Source organism: Hyla sarda, chromosome 11 (genome assembly GCF_029499605.1).
Source record: "Hyla sarda isolate aHylSar1 chromosome 11, aHylSar1.hap1, whole genome shotgun sequence".
In the NCBI taxonomy this organism is placed as follows: domain Eukaryota; kingdom Metazoa; phylum Chordata; class Amphibia; order Anura; family Hylidae; genus Hyla; species Hyla sarda.
Genome location: NC_079199.1, coordinates 99387211 through 99412108, shown reverse-complemented (window position 1 = coordinate 99412108; position 24898 = coordinate 99387211). Strand labels below are relative to the sequence as shown.

The 24898-nt window shown below is 43.3% G+C and overlaps 1 protein-coding gene and 1 pseudogene across 5 annotated transcripts in view; both read right to left on the bottom strand.

Annotated features, from left to right (window-relative positions):
• Positions 1 to 24898, bottom strand: part of LOC130295100 (high affinity immunoglobulin gamma Fc receptor I-like) — a 147564-nt gene that overhangs the window by 2703 nt on the left and 119963 nt on the right. For 3 of the 5 annotated variants that reach the window (XM_056545402.1, XM_056545403.1, XM_056545404.1), the window contains exons 3-8: positions 20960 to 20980; positions 13415 to 13672; positions 13052 to 13303; positions 4519 to 4794; positions 1600 to 1731; positions 152 to 223 (exon numbers count right to left, since the gene is read on the bottom strand). In XM_056545402.1, the coding sequence (XP_056401377.1) occupies positions 152 to 223; positions 1600 to 1731; positions 4519 to 4794; positions 13052 to 13303; positions 13415 to 13672; positions 20960 to 20980 (1011 nt within the window). The remainder of the gene's footprint in view (positions 1 to 151; positions 224 to 1599; positions 1732 to 4518; positions 4795 to 13051; positions 13304 to 13414; positions 13673 to 20959; positions 20981 to 24898) is intronic. The other 2 variants (XM_056545401.1, XM_056545405.1) reach the window with 1 other exon arrangement.
• On the bottom strand, positions 6398 to 6488 carry LOC130296032 (U2 spliceosomal RNA; annotated as a pseudogene).

The following is a 24898-nucleotide window of genomic DNA, read 5'->3' as shown; positions in this document are numbered from 1 at the left end:
TAAAACATCTGCCATATAAATGATTGGACATAAAATAATACAGTAAAGTCTCTATTACCTTTGGGACATGTGTAAGAAATACCGACCTCAGACAATGTCAGCCAGATGGATGATAGAGGTATATAGATAGAGATATATTAAGAAGACTTACCTCGTGGTCTCCTAGTTGGATCAAGAACCGTGTAGTTTAATTCAACTTGAGTAGAGTAATCATTGTCAGCGGCTGCGAAAGAAACAGCTCAATAAGGATAAACTATGATAGGTCATTTAAAGAGGTATTACAGGAAAAAAATATATTTTTATATATATCAACTGGCTCCAGAAAGTTAAACAGATTTGTAAATGACTTCTATTAAAAAATCTTAATCCTTCCAGTAATTATCAGCTGCTGAAGTTGAGTTGTTCTTTTCTGTCTGACAACAGTGCTCTCTGCTGACATCTCTGCTTGTCTCAGGAACTGCACAGAGTAGAAGAGGTTTGCTAGGGGGATTTGCTTCTACTCTGGACAGTTCCCGAGACAGGTGTCATCAGAGAGCACTTAGACAGAAAAGAACAACTCAACTTCAGCAGCTCATAAGTACTGAAAGATTTTTTAATAGAAGTGATTTACACATCTGTTTAACTTTCTGGAGCCAGTTGATATATATATATATATATATATATATATATATATATATATAAAAAAAAAGCTTTTTCCTGAATAACCCTTTTAACTCTTCCCCAACTTAATCTGGCCATGCGACATCACAGCCACACCCCCTTGGCCATGTCACACCACTCCCCCTACCATTGATGTCTTTGGGAGGGGCATGACATCGATGGAGGGGGCGTGGCATGACATCGCGAGGGGGCCTCTGCTGCAAGCCTTCTAAACTGGATGTTAGGAAGGCTGGGTCACAGGATTACCCTTTTTTTTAACACTCCTTTACTATAATGAGTGTTACAAAAATCAATATGAATACTTTTGTGATGTGTTAGTATATTTTGGATTTGTAAGGTCTAAAAAGTCTTAAAGGGGGTACTCTTTACATTTTGTAAATCAACTGGTGCCAGAAAGTTAAACAGATTTGTAAATTACTTCTATTAAAAAATCTTAATCCTTCCAGTACTTATCAGCTGATGTATGCCCCAGAGGAAGTTCTTTTCTTCTTTGAATTTCTTTTCTGCCTGACCCCAGTGCTCTCTGCTGACACCTCTGTCCATTATAGGAACTGTCCAGAGTAGGAGCAAATCCCCATAGAAAACCTCTCCTGCTCTGGACAATTCCTAAAATGGACAGAGGTGTCAGCAGAGAGCACTGTGGTCAGACAGACATGAAATTCAAAAAGAAAAGAACTTCCTCTGGAGCATACAGCAGCTGATAAGTATTGGAAGGATTAAGATTTTTTTTTAAAATAGAAGTCATTTACAAATCTGTTTAACTTTCTGGCACCAGATGATGCAAAAAAAAAAAAAAAAAATTGTTTTCCAGTGGAGTACCCCTTTAAAGATAGTCAAGTAAACCTCAAAGCCTATGAATGTAACATATAATGAATTACTTGGAATAACAGTTGGTCTAGTGAAATAAAATGCATCAAAATTTAAGGAATTTTCTATTACCTGTTGTTGGTTGAGGGTTATTTTCGGATGATCGACATTGATAGGCTACACACAGCAAAGTAAAGATGATGATGAGTAGTAACAGCCCCAAACTCACAGATAGTATGGGCATTATAGAAGAACCACGTGACCCTATAGAGACAGGATCCATCATTAGATAATACTTGGGTGACATAAGTCAGTGTTTCCCAACCAGGTTGCCTCCAGCTGTTGCTAAACTACAACTCCCAGCATGCCCGGACAGCCAAAGGCTGTCCGGGCATGCTGGGAGTTGTAGTTTAGCAACAGCTGGAGGCAACCTGGTTGGGAAACACTGACATAAGTGACCACTACAGGATAATAGTAGAGATCTACAAAAGAGAAGATCCAAAATAAGCTGATGAAAGGAAAAAGTGTGTTTTGCTATATTTTATCGGAGCTGCCGTCTAAGGGGAGCAGTGCTTAGATGGTGTATTGTTAAAGGGTACTTCTCATCAAAAAAAACTTTTGATATATTATAGATTAATGTATGCAGAATAACTTTACAATTGCATGTTATTAAAAAATATGCTTCTTTCTATTAAATTTTCCACTTTGAAGAAATGACCACTAGGGGTCTCCCTACCAGTCCTGGCAGCAAGCATTTCAGACTCATGCTGGAGTCCTAAACACTACGAGCTGCCAGTCTGCTTTGTTCACAAAGGAGAACACTCAGAGCTGCCAGCCTGCTTTGTTCACAGCCTGTTTGGCTGTGAACAAAGCAGGCTGGCAGCTCTGAGTGTTTAGCACTCCAGCATGAGTCAGAAATGCTTGCTGACAGGACTGATCGGGAAAAATACAATAGAAAGAAGCATATTTTTCATTAACATGCTATTGGAAAGTTATTCAACATTCATTAATCTAAAATATATCAAAAGTTTATTTGATGAGAGGTACCCTTTAAAGGAAAACGGTCACATGTTCACTCCCGCACTAACCACAGGTACTGACGGATAGTGCCGGGGACGCTGATTCATATGATCCCTACCTTACCCGGATCCGTCTGGCAGTTCACCCGCAATCTTAGTTTTTCTAAGTATGCAAATGTGCTGTAACTGGCACAGGCGGGGTTTTTAGGAGCCTAGTGGCACTGTGACATCAGCGCTGCCCGTCAGGAAGTGGCACATGCGCAGTGAAGACCAGTTAAAAGTGGTATGGGAGAGGAAGAGCCGGAGGGAGGTGGGATGAATATTCATAAGCGCTGCGGACACTGTGGACGGGCAGGCTGTTCAACCGCCCCCTGTGCAACAAGGGGGTGGTCCTTTGAGTTCCACTTAAGCTTTGGCACAGCGACTTATTTCCCACGCCCAGGGGCGGGGCGTTTCATTTGGCGGAAATTCTTCACGTGCTTTGTGCTTACTGAGTTAACCCCTGCTGGGATGGACTGGAATCTGTGGCGCAGCATGAAGTCACTGCGTTGCTTGCACATTCTTGAAACACACAATCTTTGGCAATCTTCTCACGATTTTTGGCTGTGAATAAGGTGCTCCCCCTCCAAGGGCGGACTGACCGGCTGGTCCATTCGGACATTGTCCGAAGGCCAGGCCGGGAAAAGGGCCTGCTGTCCCTCGCCTCTCATGTAAAATAATATATATATTTTTTTAAATAGTTGGGCACGTGGAAAGGGCCCGCCACAGCTGTTGCAGTTATACCGCTCTCCCTTTAAGAGAACCGCAGTGGCTGCGTGGGAGAGGCGCTTAGGTCACGTGAACTTCACCTCTAAGCGTGGCAGTGCCGGAGTTTACTGCTGCCGCCGAAGACCAGTGCGCCCGCCCCGCTTGTCCTCCGTGTATGAAGCCCCGCTTGTCCTCAGCGTACGGAGCCCTGCTTGTCCTCAGTGTACAGAGCCCTGCTTGTCTTCAGTGTAAGGAGCCCTGCTTGTCCTCAGTGTAAGGAGCCCTGCTTGTCCTCAGTGTACAGAGCCCTGCTTGTCCTCAGTGTACAGAGCCCCACTTGTTCTCGGTGTACGTAGCCCCGCTTGTCCTTGGTGTACAGAGCCCTGCTTGTCCTCGATGTACAGTGCCCTACTTGTCCTCAGTGTAGGGAGCCCTGCTTGTCCTAAATGTACAGAGCCCCGCTTGTCCTCAGTGTACAGAGCCGTGATTGTCCTCAGTGTAGGGAGCCCTGCTTGTCCTCAGTGTACGGAGCCCCGCTTGTCCTCGGTGTACAGAGCTCTGTTTGTCTTCAGTGTACTGTGCCCTACTTGTCCTCGGTGTACAGTGCCCTACTTGTCCTCAGTGTAGGGAGCCCTGCTTTTCCTCAGTGTAGGGAGCCCTGCTTGTCCTCGGTGTACAGAGCCCTGCTAGTCCTCAGTGTACAGAGCCCTGCTTGTCCTCAGTGTACAGAGCCCTGCTTGTCCTCAGTGTACAGAGCCCTGCTTGTCCTCAGTATACAGAGCCCTGCTTGTCCTCAGTATACAGAGCCCTGCTTGTCCTCAGTGTACAGAGCCCTGGTTGTTCTCAGTGCACATAGCCCTGCTTGTTCTCGGTGCACAGAGCCCCGCTTGTCCTCGGTGCACAGAGCCCCGCTTGTCCTCGGTGTACAGAGCCCTGCCTGTCCTCGGTGTACAGAGCCCTGCATGTCCTCGGTGTTCAGAGTCCTGCTTGTCCTCAGTGTACAGAGCCCTGCTTGTCCTAGGTGTACAGAGCCCTGCCGAAGAAGTGCCCTGATCTCTCTGCCGAGAGGAGCTGTGTTATAATGGGGTTAAAGGGTTGTCCAATAACACTTATCCCTTACAGACTAGGACCCCACCTGAAATCCTGAAAATAAAGTCTGGTTGGAGTGGAGAGACTAGGGAAGAATTCCTGAGATCACTGGGGATCCCAGGAGTCAGACCCCTCGGTGATAATACACTTATCCCCCATCCTACTTGGATTTACATTGTTACAGGACAATTCTCACCTTGTATGTGAAGTCTCTGACTCTCCTTCTTTACACCGCTGGTTGGTGTTCGGATCTCACATGTATAGTTCCCAGAATTCTCCTTCTGAATGAACAGAACCTGATATTTATTAGAAGAGGTGAATCCCTGGACTGTTCTCCCATCTCTGTAGAAGGCATACTGCAGATCTGTGTCCTGTCTATAGTCACTAAGATTTGTGTCACAGCTTAGGGTCATGGTATCTCCATCAATGACCAACTCTGGAGATACTGTCAGTACTGGGGGAGAGAAGAGATCTACAAAAGAGAAGATCCAAAATAAGCTGATGAAAGGAAAAAGTGTGTTTTGCTATATTTTATCAGAACTGCCCGTCTAAGGGGAGCAGTGCTTACATGATGTATTGTTAAAGGAAAACTGTCACATGTTCATTCCCGCACTAACCACAGGTACTGTCGGATAGTGCTGGGGACGCTGATTCATATGATCCCTACCTTATCCCGATCCGTCTGGCAGTTCACCCGCAATCTTAGTTTTTCTAAATATGCAAATGTGCTGTAACTGGCACAGGCGGGGTTTTCAGGAGCCTAGTGGCACTGTGACATCAGCGCCGCCCGTCAGGAAGTGGCACATGTGCAGTAAAGACCAGTTAGGAGCGGCGGGGAGAGGAAGAGCCGGAGGGAGGGGGGATGAATATTCATAAGCGGGCGGCACTTACGTCACAGTGACACTAGGCTCCTGAAAACCCTGCCCGTGCCAATTACAGCAACATTTGCATATATAGAAAAACTAAGATTGCGGGCGAACGGCCGGACAGATCCAGGCAAGGTAGTGATCATATGAATCTGTGGTTAGTGCAGGAGTGAACATGTGACAGATTTGTAAATTGCTTCTATATAATCCTTACAGTACTTATCAGTTGCTGTATGCTCCAGAGAAAGTTGTGTAGTTCTTTCCGGTCTGACCACAGTGCTCTCTACTGACACCTCTGTCCATGTCAGGAACTGTCCAGAGCAGGAGCAAATCCCCATAGCAAACCTCTACTTCTCTGAACAGTTCCGAAAATCGACAGAGGTGTCAGCAGAGAGCACTGTGATCAGACTGGAAAGAACTACACAACTTCCTCTGAGCATACAGAAGCTGATAAGTAGAGCCGAGGAACGTGCTCTCGAATCACCCAAAGTGCAAGAAAAAGTGCAAACGTGTTACACTAAAAAAAACGTGCACAGGAGAGAGGCCCCCAACAGACCTTACCCTTCACCTCCGGACCAAAAGGTACCTGCGAGGTTCCAGGTCCGATGTCCCTTTTAGCCGAAGCTACTAAGGGGCCAAAAATGCTCCCGGCATCCCCCTTGGCGTTAGCCAAGATATCTGCCCGCAGAGCCGATAACGGTCGGTACCCTGCCAATGCAGGAGGACCCGGGGTGTTTGCAGGGAGGTGCGGAACCTAATGGCCACACACACCTCCCCTAGACCGCCAGGAGGGACACCCAGAAGGGCTACCGCATCGGAACAATCCTGTGGACACACAACACGCAAAAAGCGACACAGTGAGACAAAAATAAATAAATAAGTGAATGTGCGCAGATATACTGCCCAGACATCCGGCCGGATCTATAAAAATGTCTCTGATCCTAGCCAGAAGGCCGGGAATCAAGAGGTGAGTGCCACAAAGTGAAGAGATTATGGTGCCCGTTCTTCAACCCAGTGAGTTTCGGCACCTCGGGGTCACCACTCCCCGAGGCACTACAGTACCTCTACAGTACAGCTCTAGACCCTCCCAGCCTCATGGCGAGACCTGGAGGAATCAGGTCACATCGGGGCAGTCGTCGGGTTGATTCCTCAGAACCAGCCCCAGAACGCCCTGGTACACCTGCTCCCTACCATGCAGCACCCATCCCCACCAGCTCCACACTGGTGTCACCTGCCACCAGCAAGAAACTGATAAGAACAGATACTACACTTGATCTTAGCCAAAAGGCTGAGAAGTGATAAGAAAATAATTTCCTATGTAGCATTCAGCAGCTAATAAGTACTGGAAGGATTAAGATTTTTATATAGAAGTAATTTTGAAATGTATTTTCCTCCAGCGTACCCCTTTAAATGTATAAACGTTTTTTCTTGTTGAGAGGCCCATAAGTTCCTGTGGCGGACCTGATGTCAGTCACATGAACTGTTCCATGATGGCTCGAGGTCAATTTGCCACAACCAATCAAAAGCAAGTCCTTAAAGAGGATCCGTGTCCTCAAACATTCTTCGTTTTTAATCTCATCTGATGGTTTAGGGTGCCCTTAGTTTAGCATATTCCATTCCTGAGATATTATAATTATTCCGCCCCTATGATGATTTAGGGATTTAGAGGGGCAGATACTTCATGACTAGGGTAACATCTACATACGCTGTGACCCCCTTTACCCTGCATCCCACCAAACACCACACTGACACAGTATTTTGGTAGAAAAAAAAGGCCACAGCGGCCACTTTATTAAATAACAACAATATTAATACTTTTTATAAATATTCAGGTAAACATTACCTGACCAAATATATAAACTTATACAAAAACCCAAAAAATCACTAAGTAGATAAATAGTGCAAAAACTTTATCCCAATATAACTCTACCCCCCTAGCTGGAGGGGGATTTGGAGGCGTCCTGATACTTCGTGGGGTCTCCTATTTTGCCCTGGGCCGTCCCACACCTGACCCCAGGGAACCACTTTCAGAGACCCCACCTCATCCACAGGGGTTTACCACCCGAGGCTGGGTACCGCCCTCAGCCTCCTCATTCCATTAACTGCCAAACTCTCTCCACTTGTCTCCAAGTCCCCCTCTAGCTCCTGCCGCACCCTCTCACCAACACCATGCCAACCTCGCCAAATTAGGGCGGGCGGGCAAAATCCTCATCAACTGACCCCCTCTTCACCAACTGACCCCTGCTCTCCCTGACTGCCCCTTATATCACCTCTCCTATGCCCCTCCCACTACCCTTTCTGACCTGTACTTGACCCCCCAGTGCCTGCGCTCTGCTGATCTGTCCCCTGTCATGCACCTTTACATTCCCATGCTGTCCATTCCAGGTTTCTCTTTATAAAAGTGTGTGTGATGTTAAACTGAGGGGCACGATTCACATAAAGGGGGCATGTAGGAGGCAGAGATTCCCTGCACACGGGTGTTATAGGTCTATACTATCAAACATAGCTAAAAAAAACAACAATATACAGTGACAGGTACAATACCTCGCCGGGTAGCAAAATGTATGTCGGGATGTCCGGTCCTGCCGTGGTGGGTATTATACATGTCACTGTATGTTTGTCTTTATGGAATGTTAGAAATATGCATAAAATGGTTTACTATAAGTTATGATTTATATATATTTACATGGTGATGTCATTCTTTCATTATTCTAATATAATTTAGCAATCCATGCTGGGTTAAATCTGCTGTAGTTTACTGATGGAGGCCCCCCTCTTCCTCTCCTCCCTCTTTTGGAAAGATGCAGTTAAGAGAAATGGTGTGCCGCTGTGGGGGTTGGCCACGCCCCTCGTGACATCACACCACGCCCCCTCAATGCTGTCATGTCCCCTCCCATAGACTTGGATTGGGGTGGCGTGGCATCACAAGGGGGCATGGCCGACCCTCGCAGCGCGCACACAGCGTTCGGAACTAATTGTTCCAAACGCTAGCCAGTGGATTACCCCTTTAAGGATTTTACACTGCTTTTCAGTGTATAAATGTTGCAGATTTGGTGAGAGTTCGGCTTCCAGGGACAGGAGAGCCAGTCGCTCCGCAAGTAGCTGCACCAACTCAACGAGATCAGTGTCGGGTTTCGGTGAAGTGACGGCCCCCATCTTAGAAAAACTAACTCAAGGTGCTGTCTACCATCTTCTTCACTCCGGTCACACGAGGCACAACTGGAGGGTGGAGTCCTGCTGCTGTCTTTATAGCAGGCTCCCTCAAAATGGCCGCCAGCCAGAAATCCGTCATCCGTGCAGGCTCTTCAACCGCCCCCTGTGCAACAAGGGGATGGTCCTTTGAGTTCCACTTAGGATTTGGCACAGCGACTTGGTTCCTGCGCCCAGGGGCGGGGTATTTCATCTGGCGGGAATTCTTCACGTTCTTTGTGCTTGCTGAGTTAACCCCTGCTAGGACGGACAGGAATCTGTGTCACATCATGAAGTCACTGCATTGCTTGCACATTCTTTAAACGTTGAAACACACAATTTTTGCAATCTTCACACGATTTTTGGCCGTGAATAAGGTGCTTCTCCTCTATTTCGCAAGCGCGGGGCAACATAATTCAAAGTCCCGTACAATTTTCTGGCACATAAATTGTCACACTAGGGGTTTTTGTAGGCACACACCCATATCCTGTTCGTGCACGCCAAAAGTTGTGGCGTAGGTGCACAATGAGAGAATTATCCTGTTCGTAGCACCAAAAGTTTGTGGTGGCCAGTCCCAAACGAAGGTTAGCATGCCAAAACGCTCGTTGGAGTGGCGCCATCCTGGTCTCTGTCTCACTCATATTGCGGCCTTGTGGGTATTTTTCGCTATTACTTCATGCATTGATAAAGTGTGGTTAATACAACATGTAATGGCACTTTACTATATTATGTACTGTAAGTCACGGATGTTTACACTGTGTACCATTTGCTGCCTTTCATATATCCCTATATATATTTATGTGGCTGTATACCACTTACCACCATCCTATATCAGACAGATGTTCTGGTGATGTCGCTGTATTTTTTGTTGATACTGTTTTTCTCTTTTAATATGGTTAGTATTTATAATGCATGCCAATAAAACATAATTTTATATGATTAAGTGACTCCATTTTCTCTTTTTTGTGCTATGCTTAATGCAGGAGGTCACAGTATATTGTGCCTATAATTCTAAAGAGTAAGTAATTCAGTCAGTACTGATTTATGTTACTTTTTACTATACCCTTATGTGAGTGTTTTGTGTTTTTGGGCACTGGGTGTTAGTAGAACGTACCGCGATCACTTCGTGATGCCAGGTGGGAAGCAGTCTTCCTGGGCCAGACACGATGAGTCAATAAACATACTGACGTAAGGTTACGGTTATCTGCTTTTACTGAGCTTGTGAAGTTGGTATAACACAAGCATCTGGCCTTAGTGTGAGAGTACAGCGTACCCCTTGCGAGCCTTGTTGCCGTTCTGAGACTTGTGGTGCTTTTCACCGGACAGAATAGTAGAATTTAAGGTTCTGGTAGCTAGGGTCCTTCCAAGGCACTGTAACTGATTCTGAAGCTATATATAGTTCTCTTGTAGAAAGTCCAAATGGGAAGGACCGGCACTGTACAAACCGAGCTTGTAGCTCACAGATGGGTGCTCTGCTCTTCTGGTCCTGACTCCAAGCCATGCATCCAAGGAAAACCAAAGTAGTAGAAGCCGCACTCCAGTATAAGTAGTAAATAAGTCTTTATTCACCCATCAAGGGGTAAGGTGCGACATTTCAGTCTCACAATGAGGCCTTTCTCAAGCCCACTTCTACTACTTTGGTTTTCCTAGTTTTCTTGTAGGATGACCAGGAGTAGACTGAAGTAGGCCTCTGCTTAGGACACACGACTCATCTCACCTGAGTTTGGCTGTTGCTCCGGAGCACACACTAGGTGAACGAGCCTGAACTAAACTCTAGAGTGAACTAACTCCTCCCCTGTATCTCACTATACAGAGGGAGCTTTTGGGGTCTCATTGGCTCACATGGTCACATGGGTTTTGCTGCTCACAATTTTAAAGGCACAGGAACATATTAATGTACATACATGGAAAAGTAGCAAAAAATGTATTTAACCCCTTGGGGACCAAGGGTTTCTCCATTTTTGCACTTTTGTTTTTTCCTCCTCACCTTTTAAAAAATCTCTGGCGAAACGGGAAAAAAAAACTACCGTATATACTCGAGTATAAGCCGACCCGAATATAAGCCGAGGCCCCTAATTTCCCAAAAACCCAGGAAAAGTTATTGACTCGAGTATAAGCCTAGGGTGGGAAATACATCATCCCCCCTGTCATCATCCAGACCCCCGTCATTAAAACCCTCATCATCATCACCCTGTCATCATCCCCCCTTCATCATCATTACCCTGTCATCATCCCCCCCTTCATCATTACCCTGTCATCATCCCCCCTTCATCATCATTACCCTGTCATCATCCCCCCTTCATCATTACCCTGTCATCATCCCCCCCTTCATCATTACCCTGTCATCATCCCCCTTCATCATCATTACCCTGTCATCATCCCCCCTTCATCATTACCCTGTCATCATCCCCCCTTCATCATCATTACCCTGTCATCATCCCCCCCTTCATCATTACCCTGTCATTATCCCCCCCTTCATCATTACCCTGTCATCATCCCCCCTTCATCATTACCCTGTCATCATCCCCCCTTCATCATTATCCTGTCATCATCCCCCCTTCATCATCATTACCCTGTCATCATCCCCCCTTCATCATTACCCTGTCATCATCCCCCCCCTTCATCATTACCCTGTCATCATCCCCCCTTCATCATCCTTACCCTGTCATCATCCCCCCCTTCATCATTACCCAGGTCATCATCCCCCCTTCATCATCATTACCGTGTCATCATAGGCCCTTCATCATTACCCTGTCATCATCCCCCCCTTCATCATTACCCTGTCATCATCCCCCCTTCATCATTACCCTGTCATCATCCCCCCCTTCATCATTACCCTGTCATCATCCCCCCTTCATCATTACCCTGTCATCATCCCCCCTTCATCATTACCCTGTCATCATCCCACCCCCCCCCCCTTCATCATCACCGCTTGTCAATGTCTGATTTAACAGTGGTCTTCAACCTGCGGACCTCCAGATGTTCCAAAACTACAACTCCCAGCATGCTCGGACAGCCATCGGCTGTACGGGCATGCTGGGAGTTGTAGTTTTGAAACATCTGGAGGTCCGCAGGTTGAAGACCACTGCCTGGACCTTCGTCGTCATCCAGACTGCCTCCCCCCCCTCCCCCCTTTAGTTTTGTACTCACCTCCCCTCGGCGGGACGTTAGGGTGCGCTGGTCCGGGCCATCTGTGCTGCAGGACCGGGCGGTGGGGAGGGATAGTCGTTCCGGGCTATCCATCTTCACCGGGGGTGCCTCTTCTCCGCACTTCGGGCCCAGCCCCCGAATAATGGCATTGCCTTGATGACGATGCACAGGGACGTTGCTCAGGTTGAAGACCACTGAGGGCGGAGAGTTCACTTGAGTATAAGCCGAGGGGGGTGTTCGTGCTGAAAAACTCAGCTTATACTCGAGTATATACGGTAATCGTGCGACAAAATTGAAGAAAAAAAGGCATTTTGTAACTCTTGGAGGTTTACGTTTCTACGTAGTAAATTTTTTGCTAAAAATGACACCTCTTTATCCTGTAGGTCCATACGTTCAAAATGATCCCCTACTTATATAGGTTTGATTTTGTTGTACTTCTGGAAAAAAACATAACTACATGCAGGAAAATTGAAATGTCCTTTTTTTTTACCCCTATAATTTTTTTTATTTTTCTGCGTATGGGGCGGTATGAGGGCTCATTTTTTGCGCCGTGATCTGAAGTTTTTCGCAGTATAATTTTTGGATTGATCGGACTTTTTGATCGATATAAAAAAAATTTGATCGATATAAAAATTTTTTCATGATATAAAAAGTGACCAAAATACGCTATTTTGGACTTTGGAATTTATAATTCAGACATTTCCACACGCGGCGATACCACATGTTTATTTTTATTTACACAGTTTTTTTTTCAATGGGAAAAGAGGGGTGATTCAAACTTTTATTAGGGAAGGAGTTAAATCATCTTTATTACGGTAACTTTTTTTTCCACTTTATTTTTTTTTGCAATGTTATAGCTCCCATAGGAGACTATAACACTGCACACACTGATCTTTTACACTGATCACTGCAAAGCCATAACTTTGCATTGATCAGTGTTATCAGTGCTTGACTGCTCCAGCCTGGATCTCAGGCACGGAGCAGTCATTCGGCGATCAGACATGCAGGAGGCAGGTAAGACACCCTTCTGCTGCGTCCTAGCTGATCGGGACTTCGCAATTTCATCACGATGGTCCCGATGGTCCTGACTGAGCTGCCGAGAGCATTTTAGTTTCGCTTTAGCCGCGGTGATCAGCTTTGATAAAGGGTTAATAGCGTTACAAAAAGGGAGGGGCTAAGGGCGTACAGGTACGCCCTTGGTCCCCAAGAGGTTAAAGAAAAATATGTTATTTTATATTACACTGTACACATAATTTATTTTATAAAGGAACTCCAGTGGGCCCAACGCTATATAATGCCAGGCTGCCCGAGTCAGTCCTCAACCACGGGACAGTCACGTGTGCTGGGACACCACAAGAGGACACTGTGAATTTTATAATCCCCATTCACATTCATTGCATTCGGTTTGTGAAATCTCCGATCACTCAGTGATATCTACAGATGACTCCTCAGGACACAATGTGTCTCCATCATAGTTGTATAAATGCTGCAGAATAAATCATCTATAAATGATCCTGGATTTACCTTTTACTGATACATAAGCTTTATCTTGGTACCACCTAGAAGGATAGACTTCTTTTCCACATTTATATTTTCCAGTAGTTTTCCTGTCTACATTTCCTATATAATATTCTTCATTATATGTCCAGTCTCTGATGATTCTGTTATCTTTATAAAATCTTGTCCGTCCTCCTTTGTATCCAGATTTGTGGTGACATCTTATCTTTATGTCATCTCCTTCATAGACATATAGAGGGATCTGCAGGATGACCCAACCTGTAATATAACATGAGATAAGATGAGGTGAGATATATATCTCTCCTCAGTCTGTGTGTGATACAACTTGTTATCTTCTCTGTATATTTGTGATCTGGTAGATTTACTCACCAACACTAATAACATCCAGTGTAACAGGGTCACTTCTCTCTCCATTACTGGTCTCACATTGGTAACTTCCACTCTGTGATCTCTCTGCTGCTTGTATTGTATAGGATTTCCCATTATATACATATATCTCGTCCTTGTACCAGCGATACCTCAGCTCCTCTCCTATAGATCCCACGTCACAGGTCATTGTTATCTTCTCTCCTATAAATATCTTCCTGTAATCTGGAGTGAAGGTGACCACAGGTCTGATGGCAGCTCCTAGAAGACATTAATGGTCATTTACTAATATTTTCACCTTTTTTTCCATTTTCATATTGATTTTAGTTGCAAATATCCCTTATATGTATCGATGTGTTTTTATATGTATTGAACCCCTTGAGGACATGACCTATTTTGGCCTTTAGGACAAAGACCATTTCATTTTCACAATTTAAAGGGGTTATCCAGGAAAAAACTTTTTTTAATATATATATCAACTGGCTCCAGAAAGTTAAACAGATTTGTAAATTACTTCTATAAAAAAAATCTTAATCCTTTCAGTACTTATGAGCTTCTGAAGTTAAGGTTGTTCTTTTCTGTCTAAGTGCTCTCTGATGACACGTGTCTCGGGAACTGCACAGAGTAGAAGAGGTTTGCTATGGGGATTTGCTTCTAAACTGGGCGGTTCCCCAGACAGGTGTCATCAGAGAGCACTTAGAAAAGAACAACTCAACTTCATCAGCTCATAAGTACTGACAGGTTTAAGATTTTTTTAATGGAAGTAATTTACAAATCTGTTTAACTTTCTGGAGCCAGTTGATATATAAAGAAAGTTTTTTTTCCTGGATAACCCCTTTAACATTATATTTTAGTATTTCAAGCATTTACGCACACACGGATACAAAATAGGTGTATTAATTTTTGTTATTCACTATTGTAAAATCTAAAAAGGGGGCAATTAATTTTTTTTTATTGGGGAAGGGGCTTATTCACATTTTTAAAAATCTTTTTTTATTATTTATTTTACATTTGTTATTTCCCCATAGGAAACTATCAAACCAAATATGTCACCAGTGTCACCTGCACTAACTTTCGGTACCGACATTGCAGGTGACGCTGATGAGAACAGTACTCACCTTGTCCCGGTCCGTGGCGGGGATCTCCTGTAATCTTCTCCAGTATCTTCGCTCCGGGCACCGGCTTGGGGCACAGGCGGAGCTTAATGAAGTAACCGCTGGTGCCCGGGACCCTGCAGAAAGCAGCACCGGCTTGGGGCATGGGCGGAGCTTAGTGACGTCACCACTGCTGTTCTCTGCTGTGTCACGAGTCCTGGGAACAGCAGCGGTTATGTCATTAAGCTCCGCCCGTGCCCCAAGCCGTTGCCTGGAACCAAGATACCGGAGAAGATTACAGGAGATCCCCACCACAGACCAGGACAAGGTGAGTACCATTGTCATCAGTGTCACCTGCACTACCTGTGGTACTTAAAGGGGTACTCCGCTGGAACACATTTTTTTAAGGAAATCTGTCACCATTGTCACCTGCACTAACCTGTCGGTACGAATGGTTAGTGCAGGTGACAATGGTGACAGATTTCCTTAAAAAAATAATGTTTTCCAGCGGAGTACCCCTTTAAGTACCAGGGCATCAGGACGTACCTTTATGCCCATTGTCCTTAAAGGGGTACTCGGTGGAAAACTATTTTTTGTAAATCAATTGGTGCTAGAAAGTTAAACAAATTTGTAAATTACTTCTATTTAAAAATCTTAATCCTTCCAGTACTTATCAGCTGCTGTATGCTCCACAGGAAGTTATTTTCTCTTTTTGAATTTATTTTCTGTCTGACCACAGTGCTCTCTGCTGACACCTCTGTCCATGTCAGGAACTGTCCAGCGCGGGAGAGGTTTGCTATGGGGATTTGCTCCTGCTCTGGACAGTTCCTGACACGGACTGAGGTGTCAGCAGAGAGCACTGTGGTCAGACTGGAAAGAACTACACAACTTCCTGTGGCGCATACAGCAGCTGATAGGTACTTGAAGGGTAAAGATTTTTTAATAGAAGTAAATTACAAATATGTTTAACTTTCTGGCACCAGTTGATTTAAAAACAAATGTTTTCTACCGGAGTACCCCTTTAAAAGGGGTATTTTGGGTTTATACATCTTGTCCCGTATCCAAAGACATGAATGGAGGGGGAGTGGTGTGACATCACGAGGGGGGTGTGACTGTGACGTCATGTCCCCGTCTCGAAAGCAGCGCCTGGCAGAAAATGCCAGAGGCTGCACCAAGATTACGGGGATCCCCAGCGGCGGGACCCCTGCCATCAAACATCTTATCCCCTTTCCTTTTGGATAGGGGATAGGATGTATAAACCCGGAATACCCCTTTAGGGGGTTAAACTTTGGCACCTATGTTTATTACTTTTCTATAAAGGGTACGTTCACACGTACGCAGATTTTCTGCGCAGGATTTTCTGCTGCAGATTTCAATGTAAACTAAATGACTGCGCACAACTTCTAATCTGCAGTTACAAATCGCAGAGGGAAAAATCACAGGCGGAAATTCTGAAAAAACATGATGAACAATTTTATAAATTACTCAGATTGTGAAAAATGTTAAAGCCATGCCCAGTTTTTAAAAATTTTTGCTACTAATGGTGAACAGGGAAAAAACCTGGAAAACTTTGGCGCCTGACATTAATAAATATAGTGTAATACATTTCCCCTAAATTTACAGGGAAATCCAATAATGGATGAGAGTCCATGTGTTATACAGAGGAATTAAAGACACAATGGGGGAGATGATTTACCAAAACCCGTCCAGAGGAAAAGTTGCTGAGTTGCCCATAGCAACCAATCAGATCGCTGCTTTCATTTTTGAAAAGGCCTCTGAAAAATTAAAGCAGCGATCTGATTGGTTGCTATGGGAAACTGGGCAACTTTTCCTCTGGACAGATTTTGAAAAATCTCCCTCAATGACCGCACATTCTTCATAGTACAGAATAAGATCACAATGTACTTAAAGGGGTATTCCAGGCAAAACCTTTTTATATATATATATATATCAACTGGCTCCGGAAAGTTAAACAGATTTGTAAATTACTTCTATTAAGAAATCTTAATCCTTCCAATAGTTATTAGCTTCTGAAGTTTTCTGTCTAACTGCTCAATGATGATGTCACGTCCCGGGAGCTGTGCATGATGGGAGAATATCCCCATAGGAACTGCACAGCTCCCGGGACGTGAGTCATCAGAGAGCAGTTAGACAGAAAACAACAACTCAACTTCAGAAGCTAATAACTATTTGAAGGATTAAGATTTTTTGCTGACACCTCTGTCCATATAAGGAACTGTCCAGAGCAGCATAGGTTTGCTATGAGGATTTTCTCCTGCTCTGGACAGTTCCTGATATTGGCACCAGGTGTCAGCAGAGAACACTGTGGACAAGAAAAAAAAGAAATTCAAAAAGAAAAGAATTTCCTCTGTAGCATACAGCTGCTATAAAGTACAGAAAGGGTAAAGATTTTTTAATAGAAGTAATTTACAAATCTGTTTAACTTTCCGGAGCCAGTTGATATATAAAAAAAAAGTTTTGGCCTGGAATACCCCTTTAACCCCTTAAGGACGCAGGACGTAAATGTACGTCCTGGTGAGGTGGTACTTAACGCACCAGGACGTACATTTACGTCCTAAGCATAACCGCGGGCATCGGAGCGATGCCCGTGTCATGCGCGGCTGATCCTGGCTGCTGATCGCAGCCATGGACCCGCCGGCAATGATCGAGATCGCGGGCGTCCGCCATTAACCCCTCAGGTGCTGGGATCAATACAGATCCCGGCATCTGCGGCAGTTCGCCATTTAAATGAACAATCGGATCGCCTGCAGCGCTGCTGCGGGGATCCGATCATTCATAACGCCGCACGGAGGTCCCCTCTCCTTCCTCCGTGCGGCTCCCGGCGTCTCCTGCTCTGGTCTGTGATCGAGCAGACCAGAGCAGGAGATGACCGATAACACTGATCTGTTCTATGTCCTATACATAGAACAGATCAGTATTAGCAATCATGGTATTGCTATGAATAGTCCCCTATGGGGACTATTCAAGTGTAAAAAAAAATGTAAAAAAATGTAAAAGTAAAAGTAAAAAAAAAGTGAAAAATCCCCTCCCCCAATAAAAAAGTAAAACGTCCGTTTTTTCCTATTTTACCCCCAAAAAGCGTAAAAAACATTTTTTATAGACATATTTGGTATCGCCGCGTGCGTAAATGTCCGAACTATTAAAATAAAATGTTAATGATCCCGTACGGTGAACGGCGTGAACGAAAAAAAATAAAAAAAGGCCAAAATTCCTACTTTTTTAATACATTTTATTAAAAAAAAATTATAAAAAATTTATTAAAAGCTTTTTATATGCAAATGTGGTATCAAAAAAAAGTACAGATCATGGTGCAAAAAATGAGCCCCCCATACCGCCACTTATACAGAAAAATAAAAAAGTTAGAGGTCATCAAAATAAAGGGATTATAAACGTACTAATTTGGTTAAAAAGTTTGTGATTTTTTTTAAGCGCAACAATAATATAAAAGTATATAATAATGGGTATCATTTTAATCGTATTGACCCTCAGAATAAAGAACACACGTCATTTTTACCATAAATTGTACGGCGTGAAAACAAAACCTTCCAAAATTAGCAAAATTGCGTTTTTCGTTTTAATTTCCCCACAAAAATAGTGTTTTTTGGTTGCGCCATACATTTTATGATATAATGAGTGATGTCATTACAAAGGACAACTGGTCGCGCAAAAAACAAGCCCTCATACTAGTCTGTGGATGAAAATATAAAAGAGTTATGATTTTTAGAAGGCGAGGAGGAAAAAATGAAAACGTAAAAATTAAATTGTCTGAGTCCTTAAGGCCAAAATGGGCTGAGTCCTTAAGGGGTTAACCTCTTAGGCTTGGTTCAGACTACGGAATTTCCGCCTGTAATTCCGCTTTGAAATTGCAGGCAGAAATTCCGCTTAGTAAAATGCATAGTATAGTGAATGGGTTTCCGTTTACACATTCACACTTTGGAATTTGTGGAGCGGAATTTGTGAACGGAAAATCCGCTTGAAAATTTTCGCCTGAAGATTGGCGTTTCTCATTCTTCAGGCGGAAAAACTTGCGGAACACATTGAAGTCTATTGGAGACTGCAGTGTCCGCGCGGTCCTAGTGATAACAGATTCAGTCAGTGCTGGCCGCACTTGGAATCTCCGGGCTGAAATTTTCTGCCCGGAGATTCCGCAGTGTGAATCTAGCCTTAAGGACGCAGGTTTTTTTTTCTTTTTAACATTTTTTCCTTCTCACCTTCTAACAGCCAAAACGCTTTCAAATTTTCACCTACAGACCCATATGTACTTTGTAATGACATCAGTAATTTTACCACAAAATCTAAATTTTGCCACAAATTTTGGGACAAGATTGAAAAACAAAATGAAATGCCATTTTTGGGGGCTTCCATTTCTACACTGCACTTTTCAGTTCACAGGTTATCTCTATTCTGTAGGTCCATACCATTACAATTACACCCAATTTATACTTTTTTTTGTTTTATTTTACTTTTTTTGTATGAAAACTAGTATGCCTAATATTGTCCTATTCTGACCCCTAAAATGTATTTATGTTTCCATACACAGGGCTGTATGAGGGCTGATATTTATTTTTAACACTTTAAATTAATTTCTTTTTTTCTGGTATAGGAAGTGGCCAAAATCAGCAATTCTGGAATTTGGTATTTTTTTCCTCGTTAATACCATTGACCATGCGGCTTCATTAATGTTCTATTTTAATAGTTTGAACATTTCCGCGTTTGGCGATACCACATATTATTTTATTTGAGAAAAGATGATGATACAAAATGTTATTAGGGAAGGGGCTTATTTACATTTATTAAAGGAAAACTCTCAGCCTCTTCACCCACACTAAATCCAATACACTGGGTTATATTGTGGGTGAACAGGAATCCAACGAGGGGTCACCCCATTTACTGGGGGCTTCTACCAGTAGGTCCTGACTCCTGAGATATGTCCCCCAGAAGATTTTCTGCTAAATTCAGTGAATCTCATGCAGGGGGCGGGGCTTCGTCTGCTCAATTTCCATATTCATTCGCTGTGACTCCACATCCTAGTGAAGTCACAAAGCCCCGCCCCCTGTGCAGCCACACCCCCTGTGAAGCCACACCCCCTGTGAAGCCCCGTCCCCTGCACACGATTCACTGAATTCAGCGGTGGATCTTCTAGGGGACATATCTCAGGACCTACAGGACATATTTAAGTAAGTGACCCCTTGTTGGACTCCTGTTCACCCACACTGTAACCTAGTTTATTGGGTTTAGTGTGGGTGAACACGGCTGACAGTTTTCCTTTAATGTTTTTTGTTTTAATGTTTGTTTTTGTTTTTTACATTTTACAGTTTTTTAGTCCCCATAGGAGACTATTACATGTAATCTTTCTATTACACATGTTGAATAATGCTATACCATAAGAGCCTGCCATAGCACAACATTGATCAGTGTTATCGCTGTTCCATTACTACAGTCTGCTGAGGCTTCCTGCACTAAAGGAGCGCACAGATGGAAGCCGGGGAAGAGACCTCCGTCAGTGCTCCCAGCTGATCGGTACCCTGCGATTCCAATGTGGGGGTCCTGATCAGCTACATTATCTAACGGCATCTATATTTCCCTCATCTAACACTACAATTAACGTTGATAAATCTCCCCAATGTGTCCATCCTTCATTTTATTAGTGATCCCCCGACCTACGATGGCCCCAACATACGATAATTTCAACATACGATGGCCTCTCAGAGGCCATTGCATGTTGAAGGCAGCATCAACATAGGATGTTTTTTATGTCGGGGCCATCGCATAAACAGCTATCCGGCAGCGCAGACTGCTTCAGCTGCCCCCGGATAGCCATTTAAGGTGCCCCATGTGCTCCAGTGAGTGTCACTCACCTGTCCCCACCACTCCGGACCGTCCTATTCAGGCTCCACTGCATGGCCGTCACTCTCCTTTGTCGTCATCACGTCGCCGTGCATGCCGTCCCGTCATCCAATAGGAGAGGCGTGCGCAGCGACTTGATGACGGCGATGAAGAGCGACGGTCCAGGGCAGCGGTGAAGGTCCGAAGAGGCGGGGACACGTGAGTATAACTTTCAATATTACTATTGCACGGATCCCTCAACATACGATGGATTCAAGTAACGATGGTTCATTTGGAACGAATTATCATTGTATGTTGAGGGATCACTGTATATACATTGTATGGCGCTTCGTTCAAAACCGGGAAAAAAAAAGGTTTAGAGGAGTTTTTTATTTTTATTTTAGAGATAAAATAAGCCTATTCCCATCTGTAGAGGGCACACACCATGTTGGTCCATTTAATGGTAGTTTACCTCAATGTCATTAATATATAGTGAAATACAAAAATGACCAGAACATGGAATAATCCTCCAAGTGACCTCACTATTCTCCATATATAAGATCTATTTTATAGACTAAAGGATGAAAGGACAAAACTGGTTACTTACCTTCCTGTATCAAAGCCAACCCTATAAGACAGAATAGAATGGAGTTACAGATGTCATATAATGCAGCTTATACTTAATAATATTGAAGAAAAAAAGAAGAAAGAGCGGCTCACCCTCCGAAATGAGCCGATTATACAAGCTGCATAAACACCTATTCACACTATATTAAAAACTCTTAAAAATATGCTGTGGCTGATACTGCTGTACTATACAATATAGGGTATTTAATAATAGAACTAAATAAATAAATAAAACTATTTCTCTTTCAAACCAAGATTAAATGTGCCCTGTCAGATATAAAAACTTGTTCTATGTTGTACATCTTGGTAAAACAATAGTTTTTTAATATACTTCTTTAAAAAAAAAAATCACATTTTATTAAACAAAACTACCTTTGAAAATCCCACCACTAGGGGTCCCCATACCTCCTGGGACACTGATGAGTCCCACAGCAGAATGAACGTGTCCATGGGTCATGGACACAAGATGGCTGATTGACAAGGCTGCAGGAGGAACACATCCGGCAGCAACACTGCTGCAACACAGAGTTTTACCAAACATGTGCCTCCAGCTGTTGCAAAACTTCACCTCCAAGCATGCCTGGACAGTCATAGGATATGTAGGCATACTGGGAGTCCCAGCATTACAGGACTGCCTATGGATAACACACATGAATGACATAGGAAGATGTAAGTTATACACTCACCATATTATCTTTGGTGGTAGAGTACAGGCAATCCCCAATAATTATTGTGGGTGTGTGTACAGCATAAATCCAGAGAGGAAAGGGTTACAGAGCAGGGCTGCCAGGCTGCTCTAAGAGTAGTGAGTCAGCAGAGTGAAGGAGAGGGAGGAGTCATCACAGTGCATGCAAGAGCAGGACACGCCCCCTCCCTTTTAGATAATTGAAAAGACATTGAGCAGCTGTAATATGCTATTTTTAGTGAAATATGTGAGATAGAGACATACAAATGACATGTACGTGATCAGGATGAGGTACTGAGGAACATATAACATTCAGGGATCTGACAAATAATAAAAGAAAAGTGCTATACCTTAAAGGGTTACTCCGCTCCCCAGCATCCGGAACATTGAGTTCCGAATGCTGTGTGTGTCCGCCCCGTCCCCTCCAATAGACTTACATTGAGGGGGTGTGCCGTGATGTCACGAGGGGTGTGGTCATTACATCACAACCCCCGCAGCCCCTTTTAAGCCTCCCAACTGTCTCTTAGCTAATTGTGGATCAAACCAATGCACAGTCACTACCTACGATAGTGGATCGATCCCACACAGCTGCACATAGCTTAGGATCACTGTGCAGTTTGTAGATGTGCGGCCATATCTGTGTGTTGTTTTCTCTACTGAGTTCAGCACATAAGCTTACTCGTAATATCTAGAATGTATGAACGGGGTAGTCATCCCCTTCTGCTTGATAGATCTTAACAAAATGTATTAGGCTTATGTATCCCCTCTTAAAATGTTATAATGTTGAATTGTAGACAAAGTTATCACACAGATAATCCTCCCAATACTTATCAGCTGCTGTATGCTCCCAAGGAAGTTGTGTAGTTCTTTCCAGTCTATAGTGCTCTCTGCTGACACCTTTCTTATTTGAATAACATTTCTTATTTGAATAACTTAGACAGACACTAAGTTTTAAGTTCCTCATTGTTGAAAACATCAAATCATTTCCTTATTCTTCTTTCCCAAAAGTTCTTAATTTAAATTCATAAATTTTGGCTTAAATTTGTATTGTACCCTAGAGGATAACCTGACATTGTGAAAAAATTCTTCTTTTCATCTGGGAGAGGCAGGGGGTACTCCACTTTTTATATGCTAAAGTCTACTATTCTCCTGAAGTTGCTTTATCTTTTTGTCATCTACACCAGTTTGAATTCATGGATTTACCGTATTTTCATGTTTTTTTTTTTATTTTTATTTTTTACTATGTTTAATATGGGGCATAAAACAAGTAAGAAATAAAGTAGAGTACCCCTGCCTCTCCCAGATGAAAAGAAGAATTTTTCTGTTCACAATTTATTAGGTTATCCTCTATGGTACAATACAAATTTAAGCAAAATGTATCAATTTAAACGAAGAGCTTTTGGGCAAGAAGAATAAGGAAATTATCAGATGTTTTCAACAATGAGGAACTTAAAACTTAATGTCTGGTAAAGGAGGAACTAGGTTATTCAAATAAGAAATGTGTTGGTTATCTTCATCTTAAACAGAAGTACAAACAGAACTTTTACTGTACGGATTCTAGGACTAGTCTGGTAAAATCCCTCAAAACACAAAGTATTAGAAAGAGAGAACTTTTAGTCATTTATCGTAATCTCAGGGAACTCTCCGAAGACAAAATCCAGATTAAAGGGGTACTCCGCCCCTAGATATCTAATCCCATATCCATATCCACCATATTCACCCCTTTGGTCTCGGGTACAGCCCCCCAATCAACCGGTGTACGGAGCGAACTGCGATCTGTGCCGGACGAATGGCTATGTGGGGCCAGGGGCTTGTGACGTCACAGCCATGCCCTCTCATGACGTTGCTGCCACGCCCCTCAATGCAGGTCTATGGGACGGGGCGTGACACAATTACGCCCCCTCCCATAGACTTGCATTGAGGAGGCGTGGCCGTGACATCACAAGGGGTGTGGCCGTGTCATCACAAGTCTCCGGAGCGGCACCTGATGCTCTAAATGAACAATGGGTGCAGCAGGGAGATCGCGGGGGTCCCCAGCGGCGGGACCCCCACGATCAGACATCTTTTTCCCTATCCTTTGGATAGGGAATAAGATGTCTAGGGGCGGAGTACCCCTTTAAGAGTTGCCAAAGACGGAAAGATGATATTGGGGGCAATTACAACAAGTCAATAGAATAGAATCTCCAACAATGTGCAGCATATCTCTCCTAATTTGTATGTGTATCTAATTAAATATAAATAATAGATTGTTATACACCTTTTCTTTATAAAATCTAAATACGTCAAGACTCTCACTGCCCAAGATATGGAGACGATAAAGAAAATAATAATGAAATATCAAATAAGATGGGAATTAATATTAGGATTCTTTTTTGCAGTCAGACTCCAAGTTGTCAGAAAAAGGTTTTCTCTGTTTTCTCCCATAAGTGTATTTTCTTAAATAGAAGTTGTTAAATATTGAGCATACATTTTTTCCCCATAATTTTCCTAGGGTGGGAGGTGGAGGGTCATTGAAGGGTTAAAGTATATATTAATAACTCCTTGCTAGTCCTGGGTTGGACCTTCTTTGGCCTTCATTATTGTGGCATACACTCCATATGGACATGATTATTTGAGTTACTGTTGCCTTTCCTACATCTCAAACAAGTTTGCCCAATCTCCTCTGACATCAACAAGTCATTTTCATTCACACAACGGACGCTCACTGGATATTTTCTCTTTTTCGAACCATTCTCTTTAGAGATAATTGTGCTCTAAAAAAAAAAAACGTAGTCCAGCATCTTCTAAAATCCTCACATGGGTCTATCTGGCACCAACAACCATGCCATGTTCAAAGTTACGTAAATCCCCTTTCTTCCAAATTCTAATTTTAATGGGTTGAACTTCAGCAAGCTGTCTTGACCACTTCTGCATGCCTAAATGCATTGAGTTTCTGCCATATGATTGACTAATTTCTATTTGTGTTAATAAACAATTGAATCGGTGTGCCTACTAATGCTTCAGTTTAGTTCAGGTTTTATGATACAGTTTTGTAGCCAAAATCGAGTGCGGATCATAATAAATTAGATAATATAAAAACACTTATTCTTGTTTATTTTTTGAATTAACTCTTTACCAGGAGTGGATTATATTCTTTTGGTTCTGTAGTTTCAGGTGAATTTTCTTTTGTCAATAATTGTAACATGTATTGAATCATCTGTTACCCGGAATGTGGGACTAAACACTGGAAGCATT